Raw genomic sequence first — 12227 nt, 5'->3', positions numbered from 1 at the left:
CTCTGCCTTGTAAGTGGAAGTGCCTTCTTGCCTACACAAGAGGGTTTTCCTCAGCTGTGAGTCATTGTCTTTTATTCCCAAGTGGCATAGCTCTTAACTAAGAATTCTGAAGATTCTAATGTAGGTATAACTTAAAAATCCAGCAACATATTCTACAGCCTTTGCATTAATTAATATTTGGCTTGGCTGGCAAATATTTGAAGACTCTTTCAGAAGTATAATAAAAAAATATATTCTTGTGTGGTGCTTGTAAAGCAACCCTATTTTTTAATTCTAATGTTTCCACTTGTTTCTCCATTTGGCATTTTGGTAGGCTGTTGTGAGGACAAGATGTTAGATGAAATGGGCCTAAGGCCTGATCCAGCAGAGCTATTCTTATGTTCCTTTCTATAGGTCTGAGACAGCTTGATTGCTCAAAAAACTATCTGGAAACAATACCTCCTGAAGTGGCCAATATGGTATCATTAGAGCAGCTTTATCTAAGGAGAAATAAATTGTGTTACCTGCCAGACCTTCCTTCATGTAAATGTTTAAAGGTAAGGTTTACTCTTAGTACATATTACCTAAAATATGTAAACTCCAATAAAAACATCTTTTAAAACAGATTTATTCTCAGTACGTTTGATGCTTGTGTGTGTATAGATTGTGGTATTGAATATTTTCTTTTCTGAAGCCTGTTGCAATTAAGGATAAGTTAATCTTTATGTTGGTGAAACTGAAATACAAGTGGTCAAGTTAATGCAGCTAGCTTCTAAAACTGGATTCTAAGCTTTGTTTTGTTTTGTGATGCTAGGGTTACATTGCATTTAACAATTAACATGGTGCTTTCAGGCAGCATTTTCTTCAAAGAGAGGGGCATCCCAGTGACACATGCACATAAAACTTTTGTTCAAGTGTGGATGGAACATTTTTCAAATGAAAACTAATTCTATCCAGATTTTAATAAGGCTGGTGAGGGCCAATCCAATGCAGAAGTCACTCTGGCTGAGTTCCGTGCAGCTTAGTAAGCGAATAATATAGCAGCTCTAATGACTTAAGTTTCTACGAGGTAACTGTAGACCAGCTATATGTCCAACAGGTTGATTGCGATTGACAGTTACCTGAATGATCGCTGTTGATTGTGGTCGACCGTGGGCTCCCTTACGATCGCTGGCTCTGCCCCCGCTTTTGTTAGAAAGTATTGCTGTTCCTGCTTGTTATTAGCGGAGCAACTGTAATCTCACCTAAAAAAATCTCAACAAATTTGGTCCCTCCCCCCAGTGACAATGGGTAGATCACTGTCATTTGTTTTATACTGGGAGTAGATCACAGTCTCTAGGGAGTTGGATGTGCGTGCTATAAGACTATCTGCTTAAAAAACTCTAAATTCAATAAATATGTAAAAATATGACTCTTGCCTCCTATGTAATAGATTAACCTTGATACAGAATTGATAGATTATGCAATTTATTCACTTTAAAAATTCTTCTAGGAGTTGCATGTTGGTGAAAATCAGATTGAAGTGTTAAAACCTGACCATCTGAAACATCTGAATTCTTTGTGTGTATTGGAACTAAGAGATAATAAGCTAAAATCGCTGCCTGATGAAATAACCCTGTTACAGGGGTTAGAGCGACTAGACCTATCCAACAATGATATTAGTAGGTAAGACTATGGGCATTATTTAGAGTGACTGGGGAAACCCAGCCAAATGGGCAAGGTAGAAATAATAATAATTACTTGTCTTCCTTCGTTTGGAGCAAGTTTACACTGTTACTGAATTTAAAAGCAAATGCTGAGACCATACTGTTTTTTGAAATACATTATTATTAATTGGTAAAGTAATATTGAACCATGAATAATGCTCTAATTAACGAGGTTCAGAATGCAGGGGCTTGGATCTTAACCAGTGGTGAAAGTTCCACTAATAGAGTGCTCCCGTCAGCAAAAGTGGGGGGAGGCATCTTTCACTGATTTCCGCATACCCACAAGAGCAGTGTCCACATGAAATTCTGCTCTGGATGATTGGGGAAATCATTCAGACCAGCAGGAGAAGTGGCATGGAGGTAACTGTGAAAATTGCCTTTCCCATCCCTTCTCTCAGGGGGATTCTCAACTGGATATTTCCTTATCAGTGAACAGAAGGAGCTGGTGACTGTTTGCACTTACTGGTAGTTTGAATCCAAGCCTGAATAACTGAACTGAGCATTGCTTCCATCTTCTGGCTTTGTTTATAAAGAGAAATCTTCTCTCTGCAGCCTTCCTTACAAGCTAGGAAACCTGTCTCAACTGAAGTTCTTGGGGCTGGAAGGAAACCCTTTAAGAGCAATCCGAAGAGATGTTGTACAAGTAAGAGCATAATTTACATACTGTCGTGAGTTGTTTCTACCCCTTAAGATTCAAAAGATGCAAGTGGTTGACAAGTTTTTTGTGCTTTTATTCTTCCATTTCAGAAAGGGACACAAGAAATTCTGAAATACCTTAGAAGTAAAATACAAGGTAAAAGTTTTCTTTGTGAGCATAAGGTTACAGTTAAATCAACTCTGGGACTAGCTAGATTAACTCTCCACAATCTTGTTATGTCTAGAAATCTATTTGTTCACACCTGGTTGCTTGCATATCTTTTCTCTTTTCCAAGTCCCACATAAGAGATGGTTTCTAGTATGTATCAGAATGAAGTACATCCCTTGTTATATAAATTCTTATATAAATAAATTCTTACATAAATAAATTGAAAACTCTTGCTCAGTGTTAATGGAACAGTGGGAAGCAATGTCCAGAGGAATCACTTGTTGACTAGATACCAGCTTAATAGTTTACTACAGTGGTACCTTGATTTAAGAACTGCTTAGTTTATGAACAAGTTGGATTAAGCTGCAAACTCAGAAGTAGGTGTTTTGGTTTGTGAACTTTGCCTTGGAAGCAGAACATTTTCTGCTTCCTGTTGAGTGTGTTCCATTTGTAAATTGAGTCCCCCACTGCTATGGGAAAGCATGCCTTGGTTTAAGAACGCTTTGGTTTAAGAATGGACTTCCGGAATAGATTAAGTTTGTAAGCCAAGGTACCACTGTATTTCTTTAAAATGAACATGGAGGTGGAAGATGCAAAGATAGCAATTGCTACATTTCCTACAGCTAGCTCTGAATGTTGAGCATGACAGTCCCCTGCACTACATAGCAAACTGCCTTACAATCTAGATGAAATTTTTGCAGCAGTTTGTGATACAATAGTTTGCTTTTCCAAGGAAAAAAGGCAAAAATATAAGTTGTGGATATGCTTAAGGTCACTCTCTGGATTGTCACATGTGACTTCAGTATTGAAGAACACTGGGAATTTATAAATTGTACCCTCCCAAAATACATTCACCAATATTTTTTGTATTACTAAGATTTATAATCCAAATGATATTAAGCCCCAATAAGTAGGCTTAGATGACTGGGTAACTTGGAATTAAAAATGACATTTCTGACTGAAGGTGATAACCTCCTTGTGTTCCTTTACTTAATAAGGAAATAGCCACATACTTAATTTTGTACACATGCTTACAAGCATGCTTAAAAGCATTTGAAAATGTTTTATTGATTTCAGATGAAGGACATACTTACAAGTAAATGTGTTCATGTCTGAGCACTAAGGCTGCTTTCTCCCTTGGTGCTGTATTTAAATTTAAATTTATGTATCTAAACATAAATACACTGAGAAAGAGAGAATGAATCTTAACTGTTTGTGCCAGAGGATTTCGAGACTAGTGTGTAATAACTAGCTGGTGATGGCACTTGAAAGGTCTGGCTCTGATATAATTTGAAAATAATTCCTTAGCTATATTTTGTATGCATACAGTGGTACCCCAGGTTACATACACTTCAGGTTACAGACGCCACTAATCCAGAAATAGTACCTCAGGTTAAGAACTTTGCTTCAGGATGAGAACAGAAATTGTGCTCCGGCGGCGGCAGGAGGCCCCATTAGCTAAAGTGGTGCTTCAGGTTAAGAACAGTTTCAGGTTAAGAACGGACCTATGGAACGAATTAAGTACTTAACCCAAGGTACCACTGTAAAAGTTAGATGGTAAAACTAATGAACTTGGGTTACTATACAGACTTAACTGCCAATATATTTCATAGTCAGGTTTTTTAAGACATGTTCCAAAATTGATCAGGAACTGTATCAGCCACATGTGATCAGAGCATTTTCTTTGTGTGATTTGTATAGCTTCCTCTTAAATAAATTATGTATTGCAGCCAAGTTTTTAGGCTATACAGTCACAAAGTTATTTTCCTGTAACACCCTGTACAATTATTTGAAATTTGGCAACGCTTGAACAGATTGACCACAAGATACTTACAAATGGAGTCCAAAAATGGTTCACTTAAAGCCACTTGCTCCATTGGTCTTGATATAGTTAAGGAATACAAAGTTCTATGCCCTAAGTCACTGATATAGATAGAACTGGATAAAACTGCAGTCCAAAATACCTTCTTACACTTGGAAGAAATATTGATATTCCCAGCCTTTTCAGACTTTCCAAAGAACAAGCCTGAGAGTCCACTAGATCCGTTGTATGAAATATTTTGAACAGAGTCTTCATTAATTATCATTGTGTCTGAACGAAGCAAACTTCATCTGCTGTAAAAACTCTTACTTTGATGATGTTCAGACTCCAAAGTGGGTAAAATTGAAATGAAAAATCATCCTAACTACTTGGCTACATTTTTAAAAATCTTCTTCAGATTTTTGCAGATTCTCATGTTTGTAAAATATTAAACATATATACTTACTTTTGCTTTCTTTAGATGATGACATAATTGGTCCAAATGGAGAATTTCCTGTGACAGCAATGACTCTGCCAAGTCAGTCAAAAATTAACCTGCATGCTATAACTGCATTAAAAACATTGGACTATAGGTAAGAGAATTTTAAGCTTATCAGCTCTAGACATATATACCGTATTGGCCTGAATATAAGCTTCACTTTCCCCCCAAATTCCGACTGTGAAAAGTTAAAGTGTGGCTTAAATTCACGACCTTACAAAAATTGGCTTTTACGATATCACTGCTGAAACAGACATATGGTAAAATGGAACAGGTGTGAGTGCCTGTGGAATTTTAAGGGAACAGCTTATATTTGGGTATTGTTCCCCCCCCCCCCCATGAATTTTAAAGGTGCGCCTTATACTCGTTTGCAGCTTATATTCAAGCCAATACAGTAAATAAAAACAAATATAATGGGCAGAATCCAACAAAGTTGTTCTGTTTTCATTTACACAATGGAACTTCCCTCTCTCCCCCTCTGTGCCCTCTCCAGATCTGCTCCAAAAGCTTTTGGGGAACCTCCAGAACAGGTTTAGAGGGTGCCTGGGGAGAGGGAGGGGAACTTACATTGTGCAGACAGAAGTCCTTGTGCTTAGAGAACTACCTTGTTGGATACCATGTGATGCATCCTTGATAGAGGAAATGGCACTGGTGCAGTTTTAATGAGGCCACCCCTTAATCATGAGTGAAAGAAAGCTCCACAAAAAATACCTGTTTTTAACTTCTTTGTTGAAACTTCTAATATTTTATAGTCTTGTAAACAGCTTAGATGTTTCCTTACAAATAGGCAGTATATAAATTTTGCTAAATAAATAAGTCAGAAGTGGCTCACTTAGTGGGGTGGAGCCACAGTGCTAGCTTCCCAGCAGCAGCAGCAGCACTTTCCAGGGGTATCTAGGTGGAGGAGAGATTGGCTTCACAGATGCACCCAAACATCCCCAATCAGGTACTGCACTATTAAATTTAAAATGCTCTCAGAATGGCTTATGTAAGATCAGTAACGAACCAGACAGTGCTACCTATGCACAGGATTTCATTCTAAAAAGTGTCTTTGGATTAGTATTGTTGAGGCTTTTTAGCTGGAGTTGCAAAGATTATAAAAACTCTAATGCATCTTTCCTTTTTTAAAAATGCTGTCTCCTTAGGATACTGGGATCTGGCTTTCTAACCATGTTTTATTTTGATATTTGAGTACAATATAATTCATTTTGCAACATGACTCTTAAAAGTACAGTGCCTTTCCTATTGGAGTTCTGGCCAATTGATAATGTTGTTATCTTTCTATTAAATAATATGACTTTTTAAATAAATATTTTCCAGTGAAAAACAGGCAGCTGTAATTCCAAATGAAGTGCTGAATGCAGTTGGAACCAATCCAGTCACTACTGTAAATTTCAGCAAGAATCAGCTGACTGAAATTCCAATAAGGTACTGTTTCTCCTATAGAAATATTGATTAAACCTGGGCTGAAGTCCATTTTGAGAGGGTATGGCGGGGGGGGGGGGACTGGAGTGAAATCACATGCATGACTGTACTTTTTGGTAGTGAGGCCCTTCTTCATGTGCCCTCTCCTCAAGATGTCTTGAGGATGGAAACATGAGAATGGGTCTTTTTTGCAATGGCTCCCTGTTTGTGGAATGTTCTCCTCAGGGAGGCTGGCCTGGCACCTTCACTACATATCTTTAGGCACCAGGCAAAAACATTCCTCTATAATGAGGCCTTTCACTGATTAAGCAATCTATGGCCTTTTAAATGTACTTATGAGGGGATTATTGGGGTAAGTTTTTTGTTCTTATTATGATATGGATTTGTTTTTATGTTGTAAACCACCCTGTGATCTTCAGATGAAGGGCAGTATATAAATTTTAGTAATCCATAATAATAATTGTAAGACCTTTCATTGGGGTGGAGGAGGGCAGAGTGGTGTTAACTTAAAAGCAAATAAACCAAGGTTTGGCCTACAGCAGAATTTAGGAAATCATCGCAATAGATACAGAGACAAGTGACCTGATTTCTACACAACACTAAACCATAGTTGAGTGTTACGTGAAGGGAGAAGAGTTACTGTTAAAGAATCCCAGTTTAACTCTACATATGAACCTAGGGGCAGTGGCGGAGCTTCAGGCTCTGGCATCGGAGCGGAGAGTAGGCGGGGGTGTGATGAGCGTCCTGGGGGCGGGGTGCGCAGCGCGGGGAGGGCAGCCATGATGGCACCCCACTGGGATTGCACTTCTGGGGGCGGGGCGCTCCCCCCACATTCCTCTTCCTCTGCCAGTGCCTAGGGGTCTGATTTGAAACAAACTGTTAAGTTTTATAACAAGCCATATATATATATATATATATATATATATATATGGTTTTGGTGTCCTCGGGTGTCTTCCCGTGTAAAAGTTGGGGTGTCTAGGCGACGTTTCGACGAGGTCTCACTCGTCATCTTCAGGCTGGTGCTTTCGGCTTCTTGTTACTGGAACAGAGCAGGATCTCAGTGTTTGAGTTCCTATAAATACTGTTGAGGAGGTGTGGTGTATAGCCTCCAATGTTCTGGGCAGAGAGGAGGTTCCCAGGCTAGTGTGCCTTTTCTTCTTTTGTTCCTTAATTACTTGAGGGATATCTTGAGTGATTTCTTGAGTGATTTCCTGAATCCCACTTAGGTGGGTCATTAGGTGTGGATTAGTTGCTAAAGCCTTCGTGTCTTGAACTCTTGAACTTTGTGAAGAGTTTTTCTGAGAAGATGGCTGTACTGCACTTGGTTGTGCTCTGGCTTGGCTTCGTGTATAGGGGCGAGCTGTGGTTTTGTGGCCTGTGCCAGCCAGATCTGTGTAGGGATTGCAGGGGGGTGCAGCATCCGGAGGTGCCACCCTGGTTTGGCTACTGGATGGTGTCTGTAATTTATCTGTGGAGAGGGTCTGGGTTTGGGTCTGGTGTGGTTGATTGGTGATGGCGTTCTGTGTGCCTCTGGATCTGGTGTCAGATTTTGTGGGGAGGGCTAATTTCCAGATGTCTGGCAAGCGGGATGTGTCGTCACGCTTGTTCATGTTGTGAGGGTGTTTCTCTATCTCGATGGCTTCCATGATTATTCTCTTGTGGTGATGTTCCATGTTAAAGAGCAATTTGGAATCTGCAAAATTAATTTCGTGTCCTGTTTCTTTCATGTGTTGGAAAAGAGAGGAAGTTTTTTCTTCTTTTTTGACGGCATTCTTGTGTTCTGCGATCCGTGCATTTATTCGTCTGTTTGTTTGTCCAATGTACGTGGCTGGGCAGACTTTGCAGGGTATTTCATAGACCCCTTGGTTTTCCAACTGAATTTTATCCTTGGGGTTTCTGAGGATATTGGCTATTTTTTGGTTGGTGCAAAAGGCTGTTTTGATATTGTGTTTATGGAGGATTTTGCTAATTTTATCTGTAGTGCCCTTGATATAAGGAAGGAGGGCTATGCCATTGTTTTCTTCTGTGTCTTGGTTTTTGGGGGGTGTTTCTTTTTGGATTAGCTTCGTAACCCTGTTTTGCTGGTATCCATTGGCAATTAACACATTTGAGAGATTCTGTAACTCAGTTGTCAAGTGGTCTTCGTCAGCCAGGCGTTTGGTTCTGGAGATGAGAGTCTTGGCTACGGAGTTTATTTGTGCAGGGTGGTGGTGTGATTGTGCATGTAAGTAGCGGTTGGTGTGTGTTTTTTTCCGGTAGATAGTGTGTCCTAGGGAGCCATCAGGTTTTTTGTAGATTAGGACGTCAAGGAAGGGAAGTTGGTTGTTGGCTTCTATTTCCATAGTGAATTGTATTTTGGGGTGTAGGCTGTTGAGATGTGTGAGGAAGCTATCCAGTTTTTCCTTCCCGTGTGGCCAAATTACAAAGGTGTCGTCAACATATCTGAGCCAAAGCACCCCCCTGCAATCCCTACACAGATCTGGCTGGCACAGGCCACAAAACCACAGCTCGCCCCTATACACGAAGCCAAGCCAGAGCACAACCAAGTGCAGTACAGCCATCTTCTCAGAAAAACTCTTCACAAAGTTCAAGAGTTCAAGACACGAAGGCTTTAGCAACTAATCCACACCTAATGACCCACCTAAGTGGGATTCAGGAAATCACTCAAGAAATCACTCAAGATATCCCTCAAGTAATTAAGGAACAAAAGAAGAAAAGGCACACTAGCCTGGGAACCTCCTCTCTGCCCAGAACATTGGAGGCTATACACCACACCTCCTCAACAGTATTTATAGGAACTCAAACACTGAGATCCTGCTCTGTTCCAGTAACAAGAAGCCGAAAGCACCAGCCTGAAGATGACGAGTGAGACCTCGTCGAAACGTCGCCTAGACACCCCAACTTTTACACGGGAAGACACCCGAGGACACCAAAACCTGCATTCCTGTACCCGTGAAAATCTACGAAAGCAAATATATATATATATATATATATTCATGTGTGTATATCTATGTATATACTGCACTGTATATATAAAAACTAAGCCATGGTTCCGTAAAAGTAAACTACTGTATACTTTGGCAAAATTATCCTCCTAGGCACACAGGATGTGAAGAGTAGAGTGCAGGTGTGTCCACATTTTTTTAAACCATGGTTGAGAGTTGCATGTGAATGTGCCCCAAGATTTCTGATACTGGCTTCTTCTAACAAACCATAGTTTAAACAAGAGGAATCCAACATGATGCCCAACAGATGTTGTGGACTAGAACTCTTATTATCCTTGACTATTGGCCATGCTGGCTGGAGGTGATGGGACTTGTGGCCCACAACATCAGCTACCGCTGGTTTAAAGTAAGCAGAGTTCCCAATTCAGACTTAATGAGTTAGTTTGAACCAGGAAGCAGGTATTTTCATATTGTGGCTGTGGCCTATCTAAAGCTGACCTAGGGCCCATTGGTTGGTCCTGCCCCAGTGTTTGAGAGAAACTAATAGAAAGTTACACAGTGGTGAATACAATCCGGTTTAATCTGATCTTTTGAAATAGCATGAAACAATTGATGAGATCAATTGCTTTATTTTTCCTTTTCTTTTTTTACAACTGGGCTGCAGAATTGTGGAACTAAAAGAATCAGTCTCTGATATCAATTTTGGTTTCAACAAGCTCTCGTCTATTTCTCTGGAGCTCTGTATGCTTCACAGACTGACACATTTGGATGTTAGGTAGGTGATTACTTAAGCCTTTGTTTATACGACATTTTTGAAGGGAATTTGTAGATTCCCTTAAAGATTTTCCACTTGATTAATGCTGACAGTTGACAGTTGAATGTTAGCCAATGTAGGTAGGTATTTTTTTTAAAAAAAAAATTGCACTGTATTTGTATTCAAGTGAATCCCAGAGCAGCTTGCAAACAGCAATGAACATAACAGTAGAACATCCCAGTTACAACACAAACACAACCATTTCAGTGCCGGAGCTATTAAAGCTTACCCTACCAAGCAGGCCTATGCGGAGCTTGTCTGAGGCCCGGACCAGAGTCTTGTTAGAATAAAGTTATAAACTCGAAAAAGAAAAAGCAGCTGGTCCCTGACAGGGGCCCCCAGCTCGCTTAACCCTCTGAGGCCTGGGGCAAGTGTATCTGCTGCCCGCCCCCTGAATGGGTCTGCTACCAAATAATACAATATATAATAATTTATTGTAATCTATAAAGCAATGTTAATAAAACAGCAGATAAAAATTAGGCTAAACCTTTTTTACATTCACCCATACCCTACTTCTTCCATTCAGTACAGGTAACTTGCATAATATGAGCCCTTACGGCAGAGCTTTCCAAACTTTTTATATTGGTGACACACTTTTTAGACATGCATCATTTTGCAATCCAGTAATTAAGTTTTACTAACAAACCAGAGGTTAAACTAACCCCTTTCCAGCCCCTGGAAGAGCACAGGAAGTGTTCGCATGACACACTGCAGCTGACACACTAATGTGTCGTGACGCAGTTTGGAAAGTTCTGCCTCACGGTGAGGCTTTGGGAAGGCAGTGTGAAGGCTCTGGCCCAGAGCCCTCATACTGCCTTCCCAAAGCCAAGTAAGCACACAGTAGCAGCTTTGTGCAGCTTGAGGGAGGATAAATAAATGGTGAATGGTCTTCTCCATTTATTTATCCCCCCCCTGCACAAAGTTGCAGTTGTGTAAGTTAAGTTACACATTAAGTTGTGAGGTACCTATAATATGCATATAACTCTTTTTCCAGATGCTTAGTCTGATGCTTCTCAGAAGCTCACAAGTGGGTCTTAACCCTCCATTTTCTCTGATCTCAGCAACTGGTAGTCAAAAGCATATTGTTCCTGAACATGGTGGTTCTACTGGTACTAATGTGCACTCATCATGTATGTTGCTTTATATGTAGGGTACATAATTTCCTATACACAAGTGATACTTTGTCATGGGAATTCACAATAGAATAGGTACCAACAGTTCTGCTTGCTTATTGAGGCAAATGAATATAAATCTTGTATTTGAAAATGGTTCAGTTAAAATACCAACTTTTAATAAAAATTAATAGTTGGTGTATTTGGTTGCTTTTTTCAACTTAGAAATAACATTTTGACATCTCTGCCTGATGAAATGGAAGCACTGACAAAACTGCAAATAATTAATCTTGCCTTTAACAGGTAAGTGGTCTTGTAGATAACTTTACCAAAATTGCTAAATACAAGGTTGGTCTTTTGTCTTAGCTTTATAGTATTACAGGACATCCCTATTCCTAGGATCTACAGCAGGCTCCTGCTTTTAGAACTTCACTCAAAAAGTCTGCTTGCCTTAGCAGTGTCCTGTTGGAAGAAGAAACTTCTGTGACACTTTAGCTTAAGTCTTGTGTGGGGAACCTGTGGGCTTCCAGATGTTGTTTTCTTATGAATGAACTGCTTCCTGAAGTGATTTTAACAATTAAAACATCAACAATGAAAACCATGTCAAAGCAAATACAAATATAGATTGGAATAAAAATCCCCTTAAAAGGAAGGTCTTCAACAGGTGCCAGAGAGACAATAGCGATGGCCAATGCTTTTTTTCTAGAAAAAGAGGTGCTGGTACTCACCATGAAGTTGTTGCAGTAAGTGCTTCACTTTTTAACAACAACAAAAAGAGAGTTGTCGGTACTGCGTACCCTTGAATACCCCCTGAAAAAACCCCACTGGTGATAGTTCCTGTCTGTTATTTAACGGAAGGAATTTCAAAGGGTAGGCACTGCCACACTAAAGGCCTGACTCCTACATCATATGGAAGAAAACAGAAATGGTTTCTGACAGAGACCGTATTTTGCAGAGCTCAGTATTCAGTTGGGTGTTTATTTTGCGTTTTATTTATTATTACATATACCCCTCCTTCCTCCAAGGAGTGGTGTATGTGATTTCCCCACTCATTTTATTTTCCCAACAACCCTGAACTGTCAAGATGATGGCAGAAAAAACAGATGAGCATCTGAGATTGTCCCATGTGCAAGCCCAGATG

The 12227-nt window shown here is 39.8% G+C and overlaps 2 protein-coding genes across 16 annotated transcripts in view; one reads left to right on the top strand and one right to left on the bottom strand.

The window, feature by feature from the left end:
• The window catches only part of LRRC7 (leucine rich repeat containing 7), a 189511-nt gene that overhangs the window by 1757 nt on the left and 175527 nt on the right, over window positions 1-12227 (bottom strand). The gene's annotated exons all lie outside the window — the stretch shown is intronic.
• Window positions 1-12227, top strand: part of LRRC40 (leucine rich repeat containing 40) — a 31332-nt gene that overhangs the window by 6209 nt on the left and 12896 nt on the right. For 8 of the 9 annotated variants that reach the window (XR_014513075.1, XR_014513076.1, XM_083448349.1 and 5 more), the window contains exons 6-13: window positions 394-536; window positions 1472-1644; window positions 2238-2328; window positions 2433-2478; window positions 4773-4884; window positions 6111-6218; window positions 9825-9935; window positions 11312-11389. Coding sequence is in view for 6 of the 9 variants with exons in the window: in XM_083448349.1 (XP_083304475.1) it covers window positions 394-536; window positions 1472-1644; window positions 2238-2328; window positions 2433-2478; window positions 4773-4884; window positions 6111-6218; window positions 9825-9935; window positions 11312-11389 (862 nt within the window). In the remaining 3 variants the exon portion in view is untranslated. Of the gene's footprint in view, window positions 1-393; window positions 537-1471; window positions 1645-2237; window positions 2329-2432; window positions 2479-4772; window positions 4885-6110; window positions 6219-9824; window positions 9936-11311; window positions 12219-12227 lie in introns of all 9 variants that reach the window. The other variant, XR_014513077.1, reaches the window with a different exon arrangement.

This window comes from Podarcis tiliguerta, assembly GCF_965153285.1.
Source record: "Podarcis tiliguerta genome assembly, chromosome: 6".
NCBI lineage: Eukaryota > Metazoa > Chordata > Lepidosauria > Squamata > Lacertidae > Podarcis > Podarcis tiliguerta.
The sequence above is the reverse complement of the archived record's forward strand: the minus strand, read 5'-3'. Positions and strand labels throughout refer to the sequence as shown.